Here is a 25,654-nt window from a genome sequence, read left to right on the forward strand (position 1 = left end):
CTCTGTGCTTGCGAGTGGGCAAGTATTGCCTCTCAGAGGCACCCAGGGGGTGATGTGTAATTGTCAGAGGTTACTGGGTGGGGGCTTGAGCCGGTTCGGTGTTGTATTGTTGAAAAGGAACCCCTAGATACTGAACCGGCCCTTGTTGCTGCTGGCTTCACCTGGCAGAAGGGTTACATGAGTAAGGACTGCAATGCAACTTGCAGACTCAGGCTCCAGGACAGAGGGGATTGCCCGCCTAAGATCAGAGGGGTGCATTTCCCTTTGATTATCTGCTGTCAAGTTTTAGGGCCAGGAGCTCTCCCAGGCTTCCTCCTACCCCGCATTTAAACCTGGCTTGTTTGCCATTTTTGTCTCCTGGAGTAGGAGCCCTTCTGGTATACACATTTTCATCCAACACCTTGTGCTTCTACAGCTTGGGTTGTGTCTTTCTGCCCATCCCTTTCGGCTCTTGTGTGGCAAGAGCTTCTACCAAGCACATGAAATGAAACACGGGACTGGGTGCTAGTCTTTGCTTGTTTAATCACTTCCTTTGCATCTGAACATCTTCAGTGGATGTTGCGAAACTCCTCTTCCTCCCCCCCTCCACCTCCCAGTGTTTAAAGGTGGTATTCACAAAGGTGGGGGATTTCACTATTTACAGTGCTCATGGGTGGTTGGTGGTTCTCTTAAAATTATACTGCTGTATGTAGGATATGTTTTGGAGTGAAGAAAGCTTAGACCAAATAGATAGGTGCCTTTGCTAGCATTTTTATAAGATTTAAAGAAATAAACATTCACCCTACTGCAGAACTGATGGAAGAACTTGGTTTCTGGAATGACCTATGTCCTGCTGATGATGCAATCTTACGCTTTATTTCCATGTTTCTCTCTAGATATTCCCCATGCATTGGTTACTCCCAAAATGGAGAATTCGGTTGAAACCCATTCAGATTTGCTAATTCTTGTAATTCAGATTTTAAACCCTATGGGATGGAAGGATAAAGCACAACCGTCCTTCGTACGAAGGGCCTCAATTGTCACAAAAGACTCCTGAAACCTTGTGTATATACAATTTTTAAACCATTTTAAAACAATTTTTAGTCTTCTTTGCAACTATAATAATTAAGATAGAAATCAAAACGGTGACTTCAAAATCCGTCTGGTTAAAACCTTCTGTTCAGTCAGCAGACAGAAAGAATCCAGAGACGAAAAACACAGAGAAATAATTTCCCACTTGCCAGTGAGTTGATTTAATGGCTTTTTATGTGAAAATCTTTCATATCATTAAGTAGATTGGGTGCTAAAATGACACTGCAGCCAGGAATTCTCATTTTAACAGGAGACATTGATCCATTGCATAATAAAACAAAGCAACGTGTATTTGTGTTTTGATTACAGTTATTTACAGGATTGGTTAAAGGGGCACAGAGCCGAATAGTTGAGGGTCAGAAGTTTCTATACTTTGGAAGTTGCACATTATGGCTTTGGTCCTACAAGCTTCTGATCATCACCAGGGGAGTTGAGGGTGTTGGACATTATACAGGGGAGACCTATTAGTAGATGTCCTTTGATTATTGCCCTTGTTTCTGGTATGAATAGCAAGCTCCGAGGAACTAAAAAATATTCCATTGCCTCCTACTGGAGGTGTCTTGCATAGCTATAGCTGCATATGGGTGCACTGCCAGCCCCGTCTCTCTTCCCTGCTATGGGTGCCTCCTAGCAGGGCTCAGCGGGACTGATAAGTGTCTTTCCCAGGCACGCCCCCTCTTCCGCACTCAGCCCCACTCCCACCCAGGCAGAAATCTGTGGGGAGGCACGTGTCCCCATGTGACCCCCCCTCAGCTCTCTGCTATGTGAGATAGAGGTGAAGGGAAATCAAGACTCCTCCATGAACAACCATAAACTAGCAGCCTGTCCCTTCCTCTCCCACAGCCGCAGGTACCTGCTTGGCAGTAGGTGTCCGCAGCACTCTCTGGCCTGGGCCGTGCCCGCAATGGAGTGGCAATAGGAGAAGTAAGCGGGAAGAAGCTGTGAGGGGAATGGGGGCAAGTTGGTGCCTGCTTTGAGCGGGTGTGGAAGGCGCAGGGGGAGCAGGAAAGGGGCCAGAGGCAACACGTGGGGTGGTCACGTGCCCACCCCAACCTTTAAATTGCCCCCCCACCATCAAGAGTTATGGGTCATTTCTGGCTCAGAGCACATCAGATTCAACATGGTCATCTCTCAGGCCCCAATCCTGCACTGTTATCTCATTGTGCCCACATGGAGCCCATTTTGACATCAGCTGGGCTTTGCACAGGTGCTGCAGGCTGTCTACATGGGTCACAGTGCAGGACTGAGGCTTCATTTGGTGCAGCTCCCCCGCACCTCGGGAAAAACTAATAAAGTTATGCAGGTGTATAAGCACCCATCAGAGGCAACAAGCCAACACCCATGCAGAATCCAAGCCCTGATCTCACACAGTGTTAACCTCTGTGTTGGAAATAAAGAAAACACTGGCATGGCTTTAGCAAATACGTAAGTGTCAGGATGGGAACATTTGAGACCTAACTCACTGGTCAATGTGCTCTTTCTAGCCATATGAAAGTTCAAAACCTTATGGAAAAAATATATAATATTCTTATCACTGATACTGCAAAATTAATTCAAAATGATTTCTTACAGAAATAAACCACAAGTAATTAGTTTTGCCATGAAGTAAAAAAATGTCAAGAAAGAAAATGCTATCCACAGCCAGAGACAATGCTAGAGCTAATTCTGGAACACAAGCTCCTGTGGCAACTTGAGTGGAAAAAGAATAACTTTGGTTCACATTTTTAAAATGTCACTAATGGAAATTCTATTTGAAAATTTGTATCTGGTTTCTACTGATTCTGCTGGCAAAAAAAGTTTTGGCACAGAACGATACTCGTATTATTGGCACGGAGCCATAGTTTCATTATTGGGCTACTGATGTCTGGCCCAGCACTAGAAACCAACACAGACCAACTGAAAGATTCAAAAAGAGCCAGCTGGAATTGCCATTACGGGTTTGATGCTCCAGAATCTGAAAGGACAGTGTCAGACTTTGCTTTGCATTACCTTTGGCTCTATATGCATGACTTGCTATGTACGTAAAAAGAAAAGGAGTACTTGTGGCACCTTAGAGACTTACCAGTTTATTTGAGCCACAAGTACTCCTTTTCTTTTTGCGAATACGGACTAACACGGCTGCTACTCTGAAACCTGTCATTATGTACATAAAATACACTATAATTGCAGATATGCCTTTGGCCTTAATTAACAGAAAGACTGAATCAGCATAGCAATGACAATAAGATCTACCTCTTTGACTAACAGATTCCTGAGACAAAACCAATGGATTCCTGGTCATGCGATGGCTGGCTGTTTGGATGGAATTTTGTATCTGCAGCTTCCTGCCCTGAAGAAGCTAGGTCCTGGGCCTAATTACTGGTTTAAAACTCAGCCAGAGGAGGTGTGACAGGGTGTTATTAATAGCACCCTGGTCACTGAGTTTGCTGCAGCACTGGCAAGAGCACAGGATTAATTGAAGCCAATTAGACACTTTCTGTTGGGGGATTATGAGCCCCTGGGTGCTATTCACTGGCCTAATGAGGTAACTGGGAGGCTGTAAATGGGAGGAACAGGAAGCATGGGGAGCTGAAAGGTGAGCCTGGGCTGAGGAGTGAAGGTGGCATGGAAGCCTCCTCTTGCTATAACCCTGCACTGAAATCCTCACAGCGTGTAAGGAAAGAATAAATACACCCCTGGTGAAAGGGTAAGGGCCGGGCATGTGTTTGTGACTGAGTCGACACAAACTGGCCTGGAGGTACGGTACACTGGGCAGCGACGGAGGCGCCCATTGACAGGAGGATGAATAGTCTCACAAATCCTCCCACCTCCAGGTTCCGACATTCCCATGTACAGGCCCTTGTGTCGCTGGTGGGTAACTGGAGTGTCACAGATACATAGCTCAGCCCAGTGGCCCATCAAGGATAGTGTTTTACCTCAAATAGCAACAAATAGTGAACATTTCTGAGGAAGACAAAACAGCATCTCCCAAACACACACTAGTTATCTAGACAAGGTTCCCTGGCATCCTAGGCAGCTCTATGTCTGCTCGAGGAGGAGTTGTTTAAGCCTGGTGGGTACTACAATTCCCAGCAACCACTGGTGCAACTGTCAATTAAGTTTATTTAAACAGGGGTTTCAAAAGGTCTGTCCTGTCCCCAAAGAGTGTTTGGAAAAAATTACTAAAATCTGGCCCTATGGGAATCTCCCATTGGTTTTCAGCCGGAGGGAGGAAGGCAGGTATCTCTGTGTCTTTCAACATAGCAAGACATTTGGATAAAATCAATGGCCAAGATTTTTTTCAATGGATGCCTAAAGTTAGTGTCCTAAATCCATGTTTTAATTACCTGATTAAAAGCCCTGATTTTCAAAAGTGCCAAGACCCCAGCAGCACTACTGACAGTATATGGCTGAGGCTACACTATTCAGTCAACAGAAATTTCCCATCATTGCAATACCAACAATTTAGCTCCTCAGTTCTAGTGTAAATTAACTGCATGTCATTTAATCACCCTACTATCTAAAGTGCCAGAACAGGTCTACATGGCACGTGGGGCAGGGACAGTCTTTGTTTGGTTTTTGTACGGCACCTAACAAAATAGGATCCTGAGCCATGACTGGGAGTGCCAGTCTCTACAGTAATATAAATACGTACATATTTAAACTGCCAGTGGCCTGTCTTAACTAGCATTCCACCGTTGGTACCACATTGGAGCTGCACCAACAGGAGAGCAATGGTGGGAAATTTTAAGACATTTCTAGTGGAGGCTAGGGGCAACATTTTCAGAAGCACCTAAGCCCTTTGGAAGCTTTCAATGAGCAGAGTGGCCAAGTCTTGCATAAGCTTGAGACAAATCATAACAAACAGCACACTTTCATTCTTTAGGGTGAAATAATCCAGGTAACTCTCACCCCACAAAACAAGATTCCCTACTTTCTTTCCATATTTTTTATCATATGTAGAAAGTAAATCAGTGCAATTAATTTCTGCAATCTACTTGTGAAGTTAGGGCCCCATTTACATTCATTTTCTCTTCATTGTGTCCATTCATCATACAACTCTTGCAAGTAATTGAAGACGGTTCTGATTCGGGGGATGGTTCCCAGTTCTGCAGCCCCTTCACAACACACCATTTGATTAGTGAATTAGATTGGCACTTGCATCACAAAGTCTTTGTGATCGTGCACTGCACTTCTGTCCTGATGGCTGCAGGTTAATTGGGGGATACAATGCTACATACATCTAGCTGCCATATTAGCCCATCCTAAAGGGCTGGCTATTAAGGTAGGAAACAAAGCTTTGATTCCATCAAAAGTGGGGAAAATATGGTCTTAAAGCATCAGTGTTTCAGGGAGGGAAAGAACTTTGCTCAAATTATCAGACCAGTGAAACTGAGAGGAGAATGTAGCCCCCAGTCTGCAAAGCAGGGGATATCAGACAAAAAAAGTCTTTAAAATGCTAGTTTCTTAACATTGTTTGATTGCTGAGTGTGTATGTACTGAATGTCTTAGTTTCTGTATCTACTGCTTTGCTTAAATTCAGTTGCATTGATGCAGGCTGGATCATCATTGTTTCCTATCAGGAGCCATCTTGTTTCATACGTCAGACTTCTTGGTTAGATACATTTTCTTCTGCTCTTTCATCTGTAGAAATCAGGGGGAAACTCTTGTGAGAACACCCTAGACTCAATTTCCAATTTACAAAAGAAATGCCTGAAGCCAGGTTAGCGACAGCTGGGTGACGGCGAGCTTGCTCCTGCTCTTTCTCACACCAGTGTAAAAAAGAATCTATGACAGTCAGTGACATTACACCAGTGTACAATGGGTGTCAATTAGATCAGAACCCGGCCCAGTGTGTATCTGTTTGGATTCAGTACAGGCAAAGCACAGACTGTGGTGGTGCCAGCTTCCCCTGAATGGCCCTGCCAAGGTACCTCAGCTCTGACCTAGTGGAACTGCCTCGAGGGCCGAGGGGATCCTGTCACTGTTGTTCCATAGGGGCTGGTGTATGGTACAAAGGCTTTGCCAATTTGCCAATAGCTGCACTGGCAAAGCCCCCGAAGGAGACACAGCATGTTCCGACAAGAGGCATTCTCTACCGCTATAGTTCATAGATTCCTACATTCCAGGGCCAGAAGGGACCATTTTGACCTCCTGTGTGACACAGGGCCATTAAACCTGCCCAGAATAATTCCTTTTGAACTACAGCATATCTTTAAAAAAAAATCCAACAGTGATTTGAAAACAGCTATTGATGGAGAATCCACCATGGTCCTTCTTCCAATGGTTAGTTACCTTCACTGTTAAAAACTTACATCGTATTTCAGTCTGAATAGTTCAACCATCTCTCCTAACACAAACCAACCAGGCAAAAATGCCCCTTTACCACAATAAACTGCAGCTACATAGCCATTTTTCCGGAATAGGTATGATTATTTTTTTTCACACCCCAACCAACATAGCTATGCTGACCAAACTTTACAGGGCAGACCTGGCCTCTGTCTGTAGCCTGTCTGTTCACACTGCCAGTGATGAGGTGCAATGGGAGAGCTGGGTGGGTTGCCAGAACGGGAAACGAACAGGACATTGCAGATAAATATAGAGGGTCAGAGGCTGAGTTTTGGTAGGTTTAATATGCGTGGGTAGAGCTGTGTGGTGGTTCGAAGGAGTGGTTCGGTTGAGGGTAGCAGCACTGAAATAGGAGGTTCGGGGTCCATCAGCTGAGCTGTATGGTGTCCCAGGACTGGCAGGGGGTACTTTAGATCAGGAGTTAGATACTTTTCATAGGTGTGTGTACTCCCGGAACATATTTGCTTGGATTGCTGCAGGTCAGAACTGAGGTGTGTTTTGGCAGAGCTGCAGGAGAGAAGCACATATAGCCAGTCCATGCAACGCACGACATTGTGTTCTTATCAGCTTTTCATTATGAAGAGCACTAAAATGTAACAAAGCAATCAAATCACAGAGATATTGGGCTAAATTCAACCCTGACACAACGCCAGCAATTTCAGCTGAACTACACACCAGATGAACTTGACCCATGATTAGATACAATATGAACAATGGAAAGGCTTACATTGTCTCAAAACTGGAAGGAGGTTCCTTAATATGTCTGCAAAATTCCCTCTGGCCATTGCTAGGAAAATGAAGGGGAAAAGGGATTTGCATTAGAAAATGTATGAAACCATTACATGATTTAATTTCAGGAACTATACTGCATCACTGAAAACAGATTTTAGCAGTGCTGCTTTCACTGTGTTGACCAAGACAATGAATGAGAGGCAACACCCCATTGTGAATGCAGACACAGGAAAGGACTACATTTTGATTTTGACTGGGGTCAGTCACGTGTTTCCGTGCAGCCCTCTGCATGGTTCCCTGATCACTTGTATACCAGGGGCAGTGCTGTCTTGCGTGTATTTGAAGTTCTTTCTCTGGGCTGGATTTGGCAGTGCTACCCAAAGCTTTATTTTAAATGCCATCTGAAATTTAGCAAGAGATTAATCCTTTGCCTGGCTTGAGACTAATGGCAAAGCGAAAAATTTTCAAATATGCCTATGTTACTTAGGAGCCCTGGTCCCACTGACTTAAGTGGAACTCAAAAACATGTCCTGGGGACACTTTTAAACAATATTTCTCGGTTAATATAGGGCCTGGTCTTTACTGGGGGTAGAATTGGACCATTGGGGCTGGGAGTTACACCTCTCCAACATCATTATTTTGCATGGTAGGACACAATCTATGGATATGACTGAAAAGCACAGGGTACTTTAGTGCAGGAAAAAGATACCCTTGATTTCCTGGAGGACAAGCAGGGACACTCTACTCTCCTACTGTCTCCAATATAATTTCTCATGCTCTTTAGGGGGTGCAAGGTAAGGTCCATTGCGTGTTACAGGTTTGCATTTGTTCATTTGTATGGAATCAGTCTCCACCAAGGATCATGCAAACTTCCCATTACGTTCTTGGGTGTAGCATTAAGTGTTAGGTTTCAGTCATGAAGAAGTATGGACTGGAATGGACTCTACCTGGTTTGTAGCATGGAGGGGTTCAAGTGCCCACAAATACTGGCTAAATCAAGCCAGTAAGCTCAAGAGGAGAGTAAGGATATGTCTACACTGCAAAAAGAGTTGTGTTCCTAACTCAGATTAAAATAGCAGTGAAGATGTAGCAACTCTACTTTTAATTTGGGATAGCAGCTAGAGTGCAGGCCGAAAGGGATATGTCTACACCGCAGCTGGGCGCAAGCCTCCTAACCTGGGTAGGCAGACTTGTGCTCGTAATAGCAGTGTGGACATTGTGGCTCAGACTCTCAAGCCCACCTGACCCCTGGGTTTGAGCTTGGGTGGTTAGCCTGATTCTTGCTGGAGCTACAACCTCCACGTCACTATTTTCAGCATGATAGCTTGAGCCCACCTAGTGTGAGTCTGTCTACCCAGGCTGGAAGGCTCACATCCAGCAGCCATGTAGACATACCCCAGGAGTTGAATTTGAGCTGCTCATCCAAGTTGCCATGTTTTCACTGGTATTTTAACCTGAACAAAGAGCTTTTCTTTCGCAGTGTAGACATATCCTTAAGCAGCAGCATTCCTGCCTCTTCTAAATTCATGGCATTGGTTTGCACTAGACATTTTAATCTCAAATAATTTTGTTACCAATTAACTTGTGGTAGCTAACACATTTACAAAGGCTGGCATGGACACTACCCATGTTTGCTCCCGGCTGCCACCATTAAGAGTGGATTAGCTGAGTTTGTGGTATTAGCAGGGCTGGAACTAGAATTTTTGCCACCCTAAGCAAAAAAATTTTTGGCTGCCCCCGCTTTTTTTTATGCCCCCCCTCCTGCTCCCTCAGCTCCGCCCCTTCCCAACCCCTTCCCCAAATCCCCGGCCCCGCCTCCTCCCCCGGGCTTGCCGCATTTCCCCCCCTCATTGCTTCCTGCGGCTCCCCCACCCGCAACCCTCTGCCCTAGCTCACCTCCGCTCTGCCTGCTCCCCTGAACATGCCGCCGCTCCGCTTCTCCCCCCTCCCTCTCAGGCGAGGGAGCGGCAGCGGGTTCAGGGGAGCAGGCGGAGTGGAGGTGAGTGAGGGTGTGTGGGGGGGAGAACCGGAAGTAAAGGAGTGGGGTAAAGGAACCGCTCCCTGCCCCAGCTCGCCTCCGCTCCACCTCCGCCGCTCGACTTCTCCTCCCTCCCAGGCTTGCAACGTGAAACAGCTGTTTCGCACGCGGCAAGCCTGGGAGGGAGGAAGGGGGGAGAAGCAAAGCGGTGGCGGCGCGCTCAGGAGAGCAGGCAGAGGCGGAGCAGAGGCAAGCTGAGGCGGCGGGGGCACATTTCCAGGGGCGGCATGGCCAGCGCCGGAATGCCGCCCCAAGCACCTGCTTGTTTTGCTGGTGCCTAGAGCCGGCCCTGGGTACTAGCTCCTAGCAAATGACTTTTTGAAACTCAGCAAGCGCAGATCGGACAGGCTTCGCCCTTAATGTGTGTTGTCAGACTGTACCTCGCTGGCGGTACTTGTAGTACAGAACAGCTGCAAAAGAGCAGAGAACCAGAAAGAGGAGCACTAGAACGGTGGCAACATGCTCTTTCATGGTCTTCGGAATTTCCGGATCTGGAAAAAAACCAGGTGTGTTAATAAGGACTCAAGAACATTACGGTGACAACCAAAGCCGTAGAGTGTTTAAAGCAGTAATTCATAGCGGGATGATCTGTGTGTCATACGGTACATTTGGCAGATGTTGAGGGTAACTTTTGTGATCCTGTTTTCAGCTTACATGGAGAAAAATTTTCAAAGGTGCCTAAGTGGTTTAGGAGCCGCAGTTGACTTCCCATAAAACTTAGGCAGCTACAGGCTAGATCCACAAAGAGACTTAGGCACCTTGTTACCCAGTGCAATCCACAGCCCTGAGTTAGGCACCCAACTCTGTATGCACTGCTTGAGGAGATTTAGGAGCCTAAGAAAGGGATCTGCAAAAGCCAGCACACAGAGCGAGGAGCTGCCTAAACTAGCCAGTGGGAAATACTTTGGCACCAATCTCCATGTGCGATTCACAGCCATGAACCCTCTCCTGGCGTCAGGTGCCTAAGCCCTTTCTTGTACAAAATGCACTGCCCACACTGCTTTGTATTGTAAAAAAATCTAGACTAATCTAGCATGTGAAGCAGATGCATGTGACATATTATTCAAAAATCTCTGCTTTACCTGCAGACAGCTATTCCTGGAACAGTATGTTGGTGGTGCTCAATAATAATGGCATTAGAACTAATACTCTGAGAACTTCCAGTCACCCCTTTCCATCTGGGGAGCAAGAATTCTGCACAAGACAACTGCTAACGTTTCATCATCAGGGGATGATTGATTTGTGGCTGAAACTCAAAGTATTTCTGCTATATCTTATACCTGCGGTTGAAGTAAAATGGAGGTAATCAGCGACTGCTTTGTGGGCACTAAGGCACTTGGTTTTGTTTCTCTTGGTGTGCACATCATACAGCACAGTACAGCAATACTCTGAGGCAGCTAAGCTGGGTTTCTCATGGAGAGTGCTGCTAAGGCTGGTTAAGCCACCTTCTGCTTCCTCAGATACCAGGCTTGCACTGCCCGTCAGGTTAGTCCCATGGCCATTGAACCAATGGATCTCCCTTTGTCGATGCCCTATAGGTGACAGGCAGGTGAGCTTTGTTCCGTTCCTAGTGAGATTAGGCTCAGTTTCTGGAGCTGAAAGAAACACAGTGTTGATTATGGCTTGTACAATATCCATTGCTTTTTTCCCACAATAGGTGACTAGCGGTCCGAATTAACAGCTAACCTATGGGTCAAATTCAGCCTTGGCATGTGTGGGTAACTCCACTGAAGTTCAGTTGAGGATGAATTGGCCCTAGAACTGTGTAACGACAGTTCTGGCTGGATTTCTGTGGGGATGGAGCTAAAGGATCTGGTGCTAGGGTGGGTCACAACTGCACCTTATACCATACGTGTGAGTACAGCTGGGGAAAAAAGGGAAAGTGACAATAAAAGAAAAGTGGATTGAGGTGTCACTAAAGATTCTGGAGACGGCAGGGAGTTTATAAACAAAAATGGTTTCTGCCAGGGTGGTTTGGGTGTCTGTTTATACCTGATTGATTTCTCTAAACGTTTTATATTGCAGGTGAACCTCTAATGCGGAGGGCTTGACAGCCGTGACTTCAGTCACACACAGTGCAGCCATTTGCTCTACAGGCTTCCCTCACCCAGCAATTCAACTGCCCGCGGTTCTTTTCTCAGCCCCCTGTGTCTGGTCCAGTGCTGACCTGTGTGACTCCTGCTATTCTAGCCATGGCTGTCACAACCCCAACTTTCCTACAGCACAGACAATTGCTGCCACTTGGGAAATTTTAGATCCTGGCCCACCTCATTCTGCTCCCTTATTCCACGGGCCCCATCCTCAGGAGCGAGGGGCTTGCTGATCAATACGGTAGGTGCCCTTTGAAGGCCATTGCAGGAAACCTCAGTCAACCCTAGCTCCATGCTAGTCTTGGTTAACAAACTCTTACTTTATTGACTGCAGGTAAACCCAGCAATTAACTCATTTAGTGTGGATCTAAAGGTGCCCTCTTTCCCCTCTCGCTTACCAGAAAGTCTCATAACAGATCCCAGGTCAGACTTCCTCCACAGCTCTACCAATGCATCACAACCCTCTCTGGCAGCATTTATCTATTCCTGTGCTGCTATACATGGGCTAAAGAGTGGCTTTGCCCTGGGCAAAAAGCAGCATGCAGCCGTACTGACCCAAGAGCAGACTTGGAACTCAGAGACTCACAATCTGGTCCCCCATTTCCTAAGGGCTCAAGGGAGAGGGAAGAGAGGGGGGATAATCTATGCCAGGCCTCTACCTGGCAAAGGATACTTCTGCTTGCACACAGGAGGCAGCTGCATTGGGTGATATGTTTGGGGGAAGGGCAGAACCAAGCTTCCCTGCAACTGTTGTGGCTGCTCTCCCACCCTGCACTGGTACCCATGACATGGGCAACAGGCACAAGGGAACGGTGTCCCTTAACCCTGGGTGGCTATACAGTAAGGGTCACAATCTGGCCCTAAACAAGCTAATATAATACAAATGACTGGAACAGGGAGAAGAACACAGTCCAATTCCGTGTCTCTACTGAGCTAGAACCTTGACACTCGGTGAGCTCACTCATGGATTGCTGAGTACAAGAACAATAAACGCTGAGCTTTCACCTGTCCATCACAGGTCACCAAACAGTCTCCATTCTTTTACGGTATTTCAACCATTTAAGACAATGGGGCTGTGCAGGGCCTAACTCAGTGTTTGAAATGTTTTATTTATTCTGAAAACCTTTTTATTTTATCTCCAAAACCTCTAGTGCTGGTAATTGTCCTCTGAAAACTAATCCATGGTCGAACTGAATTTATTTATTAAAATGCTCAAAAAAGTAACTGAAATCTGCAGTAGCTTTATTATAGTGTCCATGATCCCCTCTGTGCTGTGAGTTTACCTGTAATCTCAAGGGTTGCACATCCATCGCGTTCCCCAGCGTCAGAATAAAGATGCCATTTATAACCTCCTTCATCAGTTGCTTTTACTTCCTGTATGTGCACTTCAGAAACATTGTGTTGTAGCACCAACCGAATTCTTCCCTCTTCACTGGAATCCTTTCCTGCCCACGTGTTTATAACGCTTTCTAAGCACGAGTTCTGTTTATTACAATTTTCACAGCGCTTAACGACCACATGTGTAATCTTCTTGTTGCTAATGCATGAAATTGTTGCCGTTTTGTTATATTCTGTCTTGACATCACTGCAGATGAAGGTTGCAAGTTCTGAGGGAGGCGGGGGAAAAAAGAACACAAATAAATTATTACTCAAACAGAAATCATTAAGTGTAAAACAAGTGTTTGATTGCTAAAATATAGAATAGGTTTAAGTGGAGAAAACTTGTATCCGTTCAAGACCATTTGGCCATATTCTGTCCCAAGTTACACCTGTGCTACTTACATAAGCAAATATGCACAACTGAGCACAGAATTTTAACTTGGGTTTAACTAATCTCTAGTGTAATTCCACTGATGTCTGAGGAATTACCCCTGGGGTGAATGTGCCCTAAGATGACAGACAACTGATGGCCAGCATTTAAATCTACTTTATCCAAAGAGCATTTCCAGTGGATGGAGTAGCACTGTTAGCATATTAGCACATCTTAGTCTCAGTCTTAGTCTGGAATGTGGGGGCTCGGTAGACAGGGGTTCTCCCAGGAGAGCCAAAGTGGAGGTTCCTTATTGGCTGAGCCAGTGGGAGCAGTGACCAGCCTGTCTGAGTTTACAGGAGACAAACGGGATATAACGATTGCCCTAAAACGGATCTGCTGGCTGATTCCAAACCACGCTGGTTGTGGTGGGAGTGGAGCTGGAGGGAAGAGGTGATGCTGTGGTTTGCAGTATCCCCTTAGACTATCAGTACTGTAATGTCTCTTCTTGCCAAGCTGCTAGTTCCTCTCCACGGAAGGCTCTAACGTCAGTTCTTTCGTAGCCTAACTTGGTTTCCTCCTGGCCCTTGCCCCAGCTCATTGGGTTGCTGGTTTTAATTGTTAACAGTTCAGCTTTCTCCTTGGAGCATAAAATATATATTATTGTGTGATGAGAGACCAACACAGTAAAATGAGGTGACTTACGGCCGTGGGAGGCACTTGAGAAAACGGACAGGAACAGGAGGCATGCAGCTGTTTTCTGGAGGGAGCCCATCAGGCGTGTGTCTCAGATGTCTGAGATCCTGAGGTGAAAGATGCTGTAGACGTCCAGCGTTTTGGTATTATTCTATCAGAGCAGAAGAGGTGACATCAATTTCTTGGGTATAAACTTAATTTACAGCCTTGAGAATTCCCATCCCCTTCTCATCCTGTTTAATCTCCTTTCCACCAGCAACAAAACGACCTCTCATCACAGGACTTTTGCCGAAAGAAGAACCCATTGTACATCACAGCAAATACCTTTGGATGATGCCTGTGCAGTATAGGGAGGCAGCTTGATCTAGTCAAGGAAGTGGTTGGCTGTGGGGACACTTAGGTTCTGTTGCTGATTCTGACACCGTGTGACCCTGGCTTAGACTGTCCCTGACCCTTGTGACCACTCCCAGAGCCCACCCTAGCCTCATGGCTTGGGCACAGAAGAATGCAAGCAAGAGTATGAACATGGTGATTTTCAAAAGTGTACATCTCAGCAAAACTTGAATGGAATTTCATGGTGCGGGGTAGGGAAGGCCCATCTCCAGTCTGTGGGGTTTCCCTCTCCCCACATATCAAAGGCCTACTGAAAACAAGGGAGGCATGGGAGCGTCTCAAAAAAACAGTCGCAAGAGTCATTTATATCAGAAAGCGTTAGGCATCCTAAATGTAGGGATTGCTACCAACTCTATCGTGCTATGTGATTTACTCTTTGTATGGGGTGGTGGTGATGGGGGATGTTTAGATGAAACCCAACGAACCAACATCCCATCCCATCTGAATGGACATTCACTGCCCTATCACACTGTTTCCCCTAGTGCCCTGGGCCTTCTTCTGATACTGTACAATATGCTGCTTGTCAGTTAGCTACCTAGCTGCTACCCTCTTCCTCCCCCAAGATGGCTGCACTTCATTGGTATTGTGTGTACACCTAAAAAGAAAAGGAGTAGGACTTGTGGCATCCGATGAAGTGAGCTGTAGCTCACGAAAGCTTATGCTAAAATAAATTTGTTAGTCTCTAAGGTGCCACAAGTCCTCCTTTTCTTTTTGTGAATACAGACTAACACGGCTGCTACTCTGAAACCTATTCTTACAAGGTTATTATCACTGAACAAAGTTAAAAAAATATTTTTCTCTCTAATTTCAGTGTATTTATTTTGTACATACTCAATTTCACTGTTTCCCCTAAACAGTCAATTGGCCATGATCATGTAAAAAATTAAGCAGATGCTGAACTTCACTGAGCTCAGTTAAGGAATTACTCATAAAGATCCTTACAAGAATCAACCAGGGAACAGAAATGTCCTTATAATGTCTTTAAAAGAATTTAAGCAAACTTTTCTGTACATACTATTTCAAAGGTGGGCTAACAGAAGCTAGTCAAATTAGAGTCAAATTTTAAAAAAATCAAGTTGGCTGATGTCACACCCCAATGAACAGTGCCATTAAATCCAATGGAAATCAACAATTCTTTGTGTGTGAAATCTTACCGCCTGGGCACAGTCCACTTTTTCTTTTTCAATTCTACACTACCCATCTGTCTTTTTCTTACTCACACGTTTGCCAGAATGATTAGCCTACATGTCTGGAGTGGCCTCTTAGTTTGGCTTGAAAAAAAGCCATAATTTTTGAGGCATTCAAAGGTGTCTGGAAATTATGGTCCATTTCAGTTTACATGTACCAGATTTACAAGAATGAAAAAAATCGCAGAGACTGTCTATGTCAAGTTTTGTTGCAAGGAAATTATCACCGCTCTGATAGAAACCCCCTGAACAGGGAAGCTTACAGCAAAAACACCAACTAATAATTAATCAGAGAATCCAGCCTAGAGCCAGGAGAGAGGAGCAAAGAGGTGTGATCCTAGGACCTGTTCCTGCAAACCCTTAAACACAGGACTTGCAACTTTACTCATTGACTTCAATAGGACTACTCCCATAAGTGAGGTTGCTTATGTGCTTAAGTGTTTTGCAGGATACTGGGCCTTGAGATGAGTTGTCTCCTTCATGACCTATGTATGTACTTCTTGTTGTTTATCTTGGGCCCTTGTGTAATCTTTATCTTTGTTTTCATTCTGTCACTGTACAACTACCCTCATTGCAGGCTGTGTTTTTTCTGCTACTCTCCAGCACTGTACTGGAGAATTTGTACCTTGGATCTGCCTCTTTCTTACCCTTGGCTACTTCTTGCTCTTATTTCTAATTCTGCATAGGTCTGTACGTTGTCCATTCTTTCCTGCATGGCTCAAACCCTTCGGGACAGATTCTTATCTCTGGGAACACTTTCAGTGTCCTCCCTATCACATTGATGAAAATCATAGATTTGAATGTAGTGCTCAGGAAAGACTGAGTCCGACTTAGCATATGAAGCTGATGCTGGGCAAACTTCTCCCACAGGCTTAATTAATGCACCTCAATCCCATCTTGCAACATCAACTTATTCTGCCGCTAAACCTGCACACAGCTTTGCCAGCGCCCCTCAGCCCTGGCTTGCAGCATGGCTGTTGTTCCATTCCTAGGCCCACACGCAGCTCTGCCAAAGCATCTCAACACTGATCTGCAGCACCAGCTTTTTTGCCTACAGACCTTCAATGTACCAATGTACCTTCATTCTGGCTGAAACTAGAGGCAAAGGGCATCCTGCAAAAATGAACTAATGAAAAATTGTACATGGATTTTCAGAGACCAACATTTACCAATTTTTCCCAGCTCTGATGTTGATCTGTGAACCGTATACCACCCTGTACGGACATTGTGGCCTGTTCTGTATATTTTGTGTGGATTTCACAAAATGTGTATGAAATATTTGGACAGTTCTACAAGGGTTTCACGTGGGGCGTTTTATGCAGACCAGTAGAATCAGGCACGCACTTAACTAAACTTTTCATTAATGCCCAGATCTACTTGTTCTTGAAATAGATAGCTTGATAAAAATGAGGAGGAGGGAACCAGGAATATGAATTAATGAGTCCTGTAGCAGCACTAAAGGGGCCATCACCAGAACAGCACAATGGGGGAGTGACATGTCACACTCAGTCCCCAGTGTTTGCACCTATGCCTTGAAGTGATGGCTACCTGTAGTGGCCCTCATTTTCCGACCAGCCCTTAAGGTAACATGTTGTGAAATACCAGATACCTACAAATAAAACAATCAGACTGTGATATAAATCAGAGCAGTCAGCTAGAATTGCCAATAACTGTTCGGGGAGATCATTTCACTAGACTGAACTTTCTGCTTCATCAGTATCAGTGAAGTATGATGTTTAACTTTGCCTTTAGCCTTATCAGCTGTGCCTGTGTTCTTCAGGTTGTTTCTGTTCCAAGCTGCAGAACTTAGCCACTCTTACAACTCTGTCCTGGGATGAGCACCTTCCGCAGGGTCCTTAACTCCCGTTGACGTCAATGAGAGTTGGGGCTGCTCAGGACTAGGCCCTTCATAGCTAGGGCCTCATTTCCCAGCTTTACCCTGGTGCAAGCTTGGAGGAACTCTGTAAAGTCAATGGAGGTAACACCTGTGTCTAACTGATGAAGGGGAAGGGAAGATTAGGGCCCCATAATTTATTTCATGGCACTTTACTCTCCAAGGGAAACTGAAAATTTATCATTTGCCAGCCCAGGCCCCACAGCTCTGAGCTGCACTCCAGACTCCTCTGACCACTGGCAGAGGTTTGGGAACAAGGCTGAGCTTCCGGCTGCTTTTCACTGTCTAAGAAGCAGTTTGCACATCTCTACTCAACTGGCCTGATTCTGTGAGATCAGGGCTGAGCATTGCCGGCTGACAGGGACACCAGTGGCAGTTGGGGGTGGGAAGCTGAGAGAAAGAGATGGAACCATAAGTCACCTTTGAATTCTTCACCAAGGTCACAAGGAGGTTTGGCGGAATCCATGGGCGGAATTTGCCCCTGTTGTAAGTGGGTGCAACTTACATCAACTTCAGGGGGCGCTGCACCTGCTTATGCCAGGATGAATTTAGGGCTACAAGCCAACGCTGAAGTCAGTAGTGTCACGTGTAAATCAGTGTAGCTCTGACTTCAATGGCACGATGTCAATTGACACCTGATGAGGAACTGATCCTAGATGTTTAATCGTATCTCAGGAGGCTCTAGAGGTGAAGCTATTCCAGTCAGCGGGACATTAACAAGATGCTCTGTACTTTCGTGTCCATTTGTCAATAAAAATGGATTTAAAAAAAAAGATAAGCCAGAGTCACTAACATGGGACCTTTTAATGTATGGTAGAGAATTAAAAACTTTAAAATAAAGTTTTAAAATAAAATAAAAATTAAAAGAATGCAGGGGGCTGGAGAACAGCTTCTACCTGTCTATGGCTGAAAGATGTTAACACAGAGGTAGGTGCATATCATTAAAGAGCATCGATATTAAGGGTGGTTAGTATTGAATGCAGTGTTGTAACTTGAATAAAGACACATGTAAGACCCCAGCTACACTGTAAAAAGTCACTGGTTGGTGGTTCCACTACGGTTACTGCCTGACACAGTTAGCAACATGGTTCAGGCATGCAGTGTAGTGAAAGGGAAAAAAACGTGATCCAGGAAACTACAGGCCTATTCGTTTGACCTCAATAGTATGCCTGGTCTTGGAACAAATTTTGAAAGAGAAAGTAGCTAAGGACATAAAGGTAAACAGTAATCGGAATAAAAAACAACATAGTTTTACAAAAGGTGGATCATGCCAGACGAATCTGATCTCCTTCTCTCAGAAGGTAACTGATTTTTTAGACAAAAGAAATGCAGTAGATCTAATCTACCTGGATTTTAGGAAGGCATTTGACACAGTTCCACTTGGGAAGTTATTAGTTAAATTGGAGAAGATGGGGATTAATATGAGAACTGAAAGGTGGATAAGGGACTGATAAAAGGAGAGACTACAGTGGGTCATACTGAAAGGTGAACTGTCAGGCTGGAGGGAGGTTACTAGTGGAGTTCCTCAGGGAGTTCCTTAGTACCAGTCTAATTTAACATTTTTATCACCGACCTTGGCACATCCAGACAGGTATTTCCAATAGAGACATCGAAGTGTTAGTACTGTTATACAAGGCACTTTGAGACCTCACCTAGAATACTGTGTGCAATTCTGGTCTCCCATATTTAAGAAAGATGAATTCAGATGGGAACAGGTGCCAAGAGGGGCTACTAGGATGATCTGAGAAATGGAGAACCTGCCTTATGAGAAGATACTCAAAGAGCTTGGCTTGTTTAGCTTAACCAAAAGAAGACTGAGGGGAGAGAGGATTGCTCTCTGTAAATTTATCAGAGGGATAAATACCAGGGAGGGAGAGGACTTATTTAAGTTAAGCACCGATGGGGACACAAAAACAAATGGATGTAAACTGGCCATCAACAAGTTTAGACTTGAAATTAGATGAAGGTTTCGAACCATCAGAGGAGTGAAGTTCTGGAGCACCCTCCCAAGGAGAGCAGTGTGGGCGGGGGGGAGTACAAAAATCCTAACTGGCTTCAAGACTGAGCTTGAGAAGTGAATGGAGGGGATGGTATGATGAGGGATGGAGAGGGCTCTGAGTTACTACAGAGAATTCTTTCCCAGGTAGCTGCCAGACATACTCAGGATCTAACTGATCTGCATATTTGGGGTCACAAAGGAATTTTCACCCAGGTCAGATTGGCAAAAACACTGAGGAATTTTCACCATCCTCTGCAGCATGGGGCACAGGTCACTTGCAGGTTTAAACTAGTATAAATGGTGGCTTCTTTGTAACTTAAAGTCTTTAAACCATGATTTGAGGAATTCAGTAACTCAGCCAGAGGTTAAGGGTCTATTACAGGAGTGTGTGGGTGGGTGGGGTGAGGTTCTGTGGGCTGCGATGTGCAAGTCAGACTAGAAGATCATGATGGTCCCTTCTGACCTTAAAGTCTATGAGTAAGGTTTCCTCCTGCATGAACTGAATTCCTAAATCCCATGAACCCTTGTTCTTTGCCACAGCATGATTTGCTTAGGCAAAGCCTATCCTGTTTTGGGTTTTTAATTGACTAAAACCTTGCAGTGTAATAGGACAGATAAGTGAGATATCTCATATTTTGTATGATGTCCTTCGCTGAACCACACACACATTTCTTGTGTTTCCAGATTTGGGCTGGAAAACTAGGGAGGGTTTTTCTGATAAGCCTCACTTCTGGCAAGGCTACCTATACCCTGGGCTAAATTCAGCCCTTGGGTAGCTCCGCTGAAATTAATGTGATGGGTTTGGCCCCCTGTGAACTGCCTTTCGCAGAAGAACAAGAGCAAATATCGAAAATGAGGGGTGGGAAAGGTGGGGAATTAACCAAAGAAGGAAGGGAGTTCGGCAGATAATGAATCAGACTCTCTGGCCCTAACTAGAAAGCTCAGAGCTCAGATAGGAAAGGGTTATGAGTGCATGAATTTTGTTCATCAGCTGCAACCTTTTTGTGTCTCTCGTTTTTCCCTGATTTTGCTTTTGTGTTTTGCATTTCATTTGCTATACACAAGCCCTGTGTTTATTAAGACAGAAATAAATAGATTAACCTAGTGGCCCAGAGATCAGTCTTTTAATACTGGGAATATACAATGTTGATACAACGTTAATCAAGGGTCAACCCTTACTCTGGCAAAGCACCCAGTGAAGGCAGGGGGATTTTTCTTGAGTGAACACTTAGGACTGCACGGTTTGGCTCAGTAAAAATAAAACTAAGGATTCGAAAGTGCTTCCCAAATATTATGCAGATAATTCTCACAGCCCAGTTATTCTACAGACAGATAAACTGAGGCACAAAGAGGCCATGGGCATTGCTCAGGATCATAAGGTGATTCTATGGCAAAGGGAAGAATATAAAGCAGAGGTGAAAGAATGGTTCCTATTGAAATTAATAGCAAAATTCCCATTAGCATCCATGGAACCAGGATTTCAGCTCAGGAGTCCCCAATCTTACACTGCTACTCTGATGACTAAACCTCACTTCCTTCCACCTTAAATCATGGAGGCTTGCTCGAACAAGGCCGGGGAACCAGTTCTAAGTACTGTGAGTGACAAGCAGAGGGCTAAATTCATTCCTGGTGTAACCCTCTTATGTCAGTAGAGTTACATCAGTGACTCATTTGTGTCCATCTGTACAAAGGGGCATGGAGGACAAGATGTCCACTCAATGTGCAGCAGCAGGCTAAAAAGCAAACAGAATGTTGGGAATCATTAATAAAGGGATAGATGATAAGTCAGAAAATATCCTATTGCCTCTATATAAATCCATGGTATGCCCACATCTTGAATACTGTGTGCAGATATGGTTGCCCCATCCCAAAAAAGATATACTGGATTTAGAAAAGGTACAGAAAGGGGCAACAAAAATGATTAGGGATATGGAACAGCTTCCATATGAAGAGAGATTAATAAGACTGGGACTTTTCAGGTTGGAAAAGAGATGACTAAGGGGAGATATGATAGAGGTCTATAAATCATAACAGGTGTGGAGAAAGTAAATAAGGAAGTGTTAATTACGCCTTCTCATAACACAAGAACTAAGGGTCACCAAATGAAATTAGTAGGCAGCAGGTTTAAAACAAACAAAAGGGAATATTTCTTCATACAATGCACAGTCAACCTGTGGAACTCCTTGCCAGAGGATGTTGTGAAGGCCAAGGTATTAACAGGGTTCAAAAAAGAACTAAATAAGTTAATGAAGGATAAGTCCATCAATGGCTATTAGGCAGGGATAGTATCCCTAGCCTCTGTTTGCCAGAAGCTGGGAACGGGTGACAGGGGATGGATCACTTGATGATTTTCTGTTCTGTTCATTTCCTCTGGGGAACCTGGCATTGATCACTGTCAGAAGACAGGATACTTGGCTAGATGGATCTTTGCTCTGACCCAGTATGGCCGTTCTTATGTCCTTATGACAAAGGGGAGATGGTGTTTAGGAGGGTGATAGACAATTAACAGGCTCCTGATCCCCCCTACACTAGGTAAATGCATCTGCATTTCACAACCCCCACTGCACATGCACACCAGGTGTTCATCCCATGACCTTTTTGGTGTCTGCTACAACAAATGGATAGGTGATGTGGACCTGGAGATCTCTGCTTTCCTGGGGGTTGACAGAGACCCCAGCAGTTCACCAGTTAAATATGAAGGCTGCTATCAGCCTTTTAAAAGGTAACTTGCTCCAAATTTCAGACCCCCTTCAGTAGTGGCAGAATCAGACTGGCTGAAGAATTCAGGGATTGTTGAATTCCTCACACTCCAGCCTCAGTACCTGCTAGCTGTGAGACTCAATCCATAAACACCGTAGGACAAGTGGAAAACACTAAACAAAATGAAAAGGAGTACTTGTGGCACCTTAGAGACTAACCAATTTATTTGAGCATAAGCTTTCGTGAGCTACAGCTCGTGAGCTGTAGCTCACGAAAGCTCGTGCTCAAATAAATTGGTTAGTCTCTAAGGTGCCACAAGTACTCATTTTCATTTTCAAAGACAGACTAACACGGCTGTTACTCTGAAACTAAACAAAATGTGAGCTATTGACGACAACAAGGAAGTTAAGCCAACAAAAAAAAAAACTTCCCCAGAAAAGCCTTCCTTGAATTGCCATGCTGGGTCTGCAGCTTCGTTCTGGCAATCCTAGCTGGATTTATATTCACGTTAAGGGTCATTCCTGCTGAGTTACATCTGAAATTAATTGGGACCCATTAACTCAACTGGGGAAAACACTTTTCCCTGTCAGTCACACTACAAAATAAGGGCTACCACCCTAAAAGAAAACATGCAAGATGACGAGAAAGGACAACACGACTCTGAGGCAAACAAAAAAGAGAAATCAGCAATTAACTGGGGCGTGGGGATTCTGTGGGGAAGCTGTATTAGACTCCGTGGAAAAGAATGCAAAATAAGCTGAATATTTTAAAGCACATTTGCTCAAACCGCTGGATAATACTCAAGAGTTGTTTACTGCTTACAGCTTTTAAAGGGATTTTAAATGAAAAGAGATGAGGCTGTGTGGAAAGTTAATTTCAAGTCAATACATCCCTGCAAACTAAATTGTTACTGGTTTGCTTCCAGCCCTGCTGCAGTCACAACAAATCTCAGTATAAATCCATGCTGTAATGTAACTTTCAGTGCCTCCTACTTATCAAAATCAAGAGTTGCAAGAATTTTAATTGTAAAGTAATGGCAAGCTATTAAAAACCATTCCTTTGCAAAACATCTACAAAATAACTACTTTGGGGAAAGGGGTCATCCCCTCCCCAAAAAAACCCGCTAACAGGATATGACAAATAGCATCAGTGTGATGGGACACTCACCTGAGGATTCGCAAAAAGAAAAGGAGGACTTGTGGCACCTTAGAGACTAACCAATTTATTTGAGCATAAGCTTTCGTGAGCTACAGCTCACTTCATCGGATGCATACTGTGGAAAGTGTAGAAGATCTTTTTATACGCACAAAGCATGAAAAAATTTGAAAAAATACACACAAAGCATGAAAATACTTTTTCATGCTTTGTGCGTATAAAAAGATCTTCTACACTTCCCACAGTATGCATCCGATGAAGTGACCTGTAGCTCACCAAAGCTTATGCTCAAATAAATTGGTTAGTCTCTAAGGTGCCACAAGTACTCCTTTTCTTTTTGCGAATACAGACTAACACGGCTGTTACTCTGTCACCTGAGGATTAAAATTCTGCATGTGTTACAGTGATTCAGGACCTGACTGTCCACTGTTTTGCCCCTTGTATGGTTATTCATACCTGTGCAAAGTGGCTGTCAGATGGGACCGTTTTGATAGGGTAACATTTTTTTACCCACTTTGCACAGGTATAAATGGTGCGAAGACAGGAGAGAATCATGCAAAAGTTTTGCTGAGCAGCACTCAAATGCAGAACATTTCTAGCACACCTGTTTCACAGGTTGTGTCTTTGCTGCAAAACAAGGTGGTGTGTTTTTACATGGTTAGCAATCTGAATGTAAACTCCTACTGCAGACTATAATTTTTACCTCCATGTAGTTAGTTGATGTAAATCCCAGGTCAGGGGTGTTTGACCTCAACTAATTACACAGAGAGGTAAAACTACATTGTCATATCTAACTTGACATGCAAGACAAACTACAAAACAACGTACAAATATTTTGCAATGAATACATAGCCTTAGTCTCATCTCGTGGCAGGCAAAAGCAATCTTTGTGGGATTAAAACATTTGGGAAAATATTCAAAATTGCAGAGAATTGTTTGCATATCCTAAGCAACATGCATAAAACAGAAGCAACGAGGAACTTCCTTCTACAGGATATGTTCTAAAAGCACGAGTTGCTCAGCTGATGACTTAGATTTTCAATACAAATTCCTAACTGACTGTTTAAACTGGAAACCAGCAAGCTTTGTAATGGAAAAAAACAATCTGGCCGTCACCTGTTCAGAGCCTGAAAAAGAATAACCTAGTACAGTACCTGAAAGCTGACAAGCATCCAGAATAAGTTTTCGATCCCTGACTGCTTTGTTCCCTAGTATAGTCACTTCCAGCAGCTGGCAATCTTGCAAGAAAAGAACTTCAGCTGTAAACTATAAGCTTTCCCACTCCAGTTTATTCTGCAGATGCTTCGGCCCGTGGGGTTGTTTTCATAGCCTGGCAGGTGAGTAGACATGGGAATTTTCCTGCTTCGTGTTTATCCCTGAGCTCAGGGTATGAAATGAAAGCACTGGATTTCCCATCATAACACCAAGGAACTTTCACTTTCATTTTCATTTCATTTGTAGCCAGCACTTTTACCTCATTAAATATGAACTGTTACTATCTTTCAGTGCTGGAGACAGGTAGAGGAATTAGAAATCATTGTACAGCTCAAGAAAAGGTGAGGCTATGTCAGTGGCTATCGAGTTGTGAAACAGACACAACCGCGGCAAAAAGGAAGAAATGACTGTGTCTTAATTAAGCACATTATCTGTATTTGTAGAGCTGGTTCTTAAATGGGTGCTCAGCTAATGCCATAACTTTATGCAGTGGGGGAATAACAATAGGGTGGACTGGACCTCAGACTAGGACCCCTATTCCTTGGGGCTTCTTTCTAGCTCTGCCACTGATTGGCTGTGTGACTCTGGGTAAGTCTAGTGAACTTCCCTGAGTCTCAGGTTCTCTGTTTGTAAAATGATGCTCACCAGCGATGGGAGGACGATTTGAGATCTACTGATGAGCAGCACTATCTATACAAGTATTGTTATTGTTTCTTTGGAAACAGTGTATGTAGCGTTATTCTGCAATGTCCTCTTGAGGGGGGGAGTGCAGCTCAATGAGTTTGAGCAAGGACTCCTGGGTTCTATTCCTTATTGCCTCACACTCTGTCATGTGGCCTTTGCATGCCTCGGTTTACCCATCTCTAAAATGGTTCACAAAGGCATTGGGAGACTGCGTTCCTTACTCAGGTGGAATGCTCAGGGACCCAAGCAGAATCATCCCCAGTGTTTGTAAAGTGCTTTGAGATCCCTGGAGGAAAAGCTACGCATTAACTACTACTGACATCAGTGAGCGAGAGGGGCATGTATCAGGTTCTAGAAAGACAAACAACAAACCAGTGTAGGCTCAGGCACAGCAGTCTCTCCGGCAGTGCTTTAGGCTGCTAGCACATGGTGTGAAGCCAAATGTTTCCTGTGGACCTCTGCTGCGTCCCAGACCAATGACACCTTCCGAGGCAGCATGCAGGGCATGGGAATGCGATGAGGGATTCGTGCAAAGCGTAGACTCAAAACACATGTAGCCCTGCTCTCGTGCCTGCTGTTTGCACTGCCACGTTTATGTACAGCAAGAGACCGAGAGAACAAGAAATCCCGGAAAGTCATTTCTGAACTCTAATCAATGTGCCGTGGAGACGGAAGAGTGGCAGCGAGTGGTAGATTTAAGTAATAATGGTGGATTCCATTAG

At 44.5% G+C, this 25,654-nt stretch overlaps 1 protein-coding gene across 1 annotated transcript; it reads right to left on the reverse strand.

Annotated features, from left to right (window-relative positions):
• Positions 1-1,219: 1,219 nt before the first annotated feature.
• Positions 1,220-24,408, reverse strand: LOC140897780 (uncharacterized). The gene is made up of 7 exons (XM_073310818.1): positions 24,188-24,408; positions 13,715-13,856; positions 12,543-12,866; positions 10,450-10,764; positions 9,550-9,660; positions 7,127-7,186; positions 1,220-5,694 (listed from the first exon to the last, which is right to left on the reverse strand). Exons 2-7 carry the CDS (start codon positions 13,782-13,784, stop codon positions 5,654-5,656), a joined length of 921 nt encoding a protein of 306 aa, XP_073166919.1. The 5' UTR covers positions 13,785-13,856; positions 24,188-24,408; the 3' UTR covers positions 1,220-5,653.
• Between the last annotated feature and the right edge of the window lie 1,246 nt (positions 24,409-25,654).

Source organism: Lepidochelys kempii, chromosome 14, assembly GCF_965140265.1.
Source record: "Lepidochelys kempii isolate rLepKem1 chromosome 14, rLepKem1.hap2, whole genome shotgun sequence".
Taxonomy (NCBI): Eukaryota; Metazoa; Chordata; order Testudines; family Cheloniidae; genus Lepidochelys; species Lepidochelys kempii.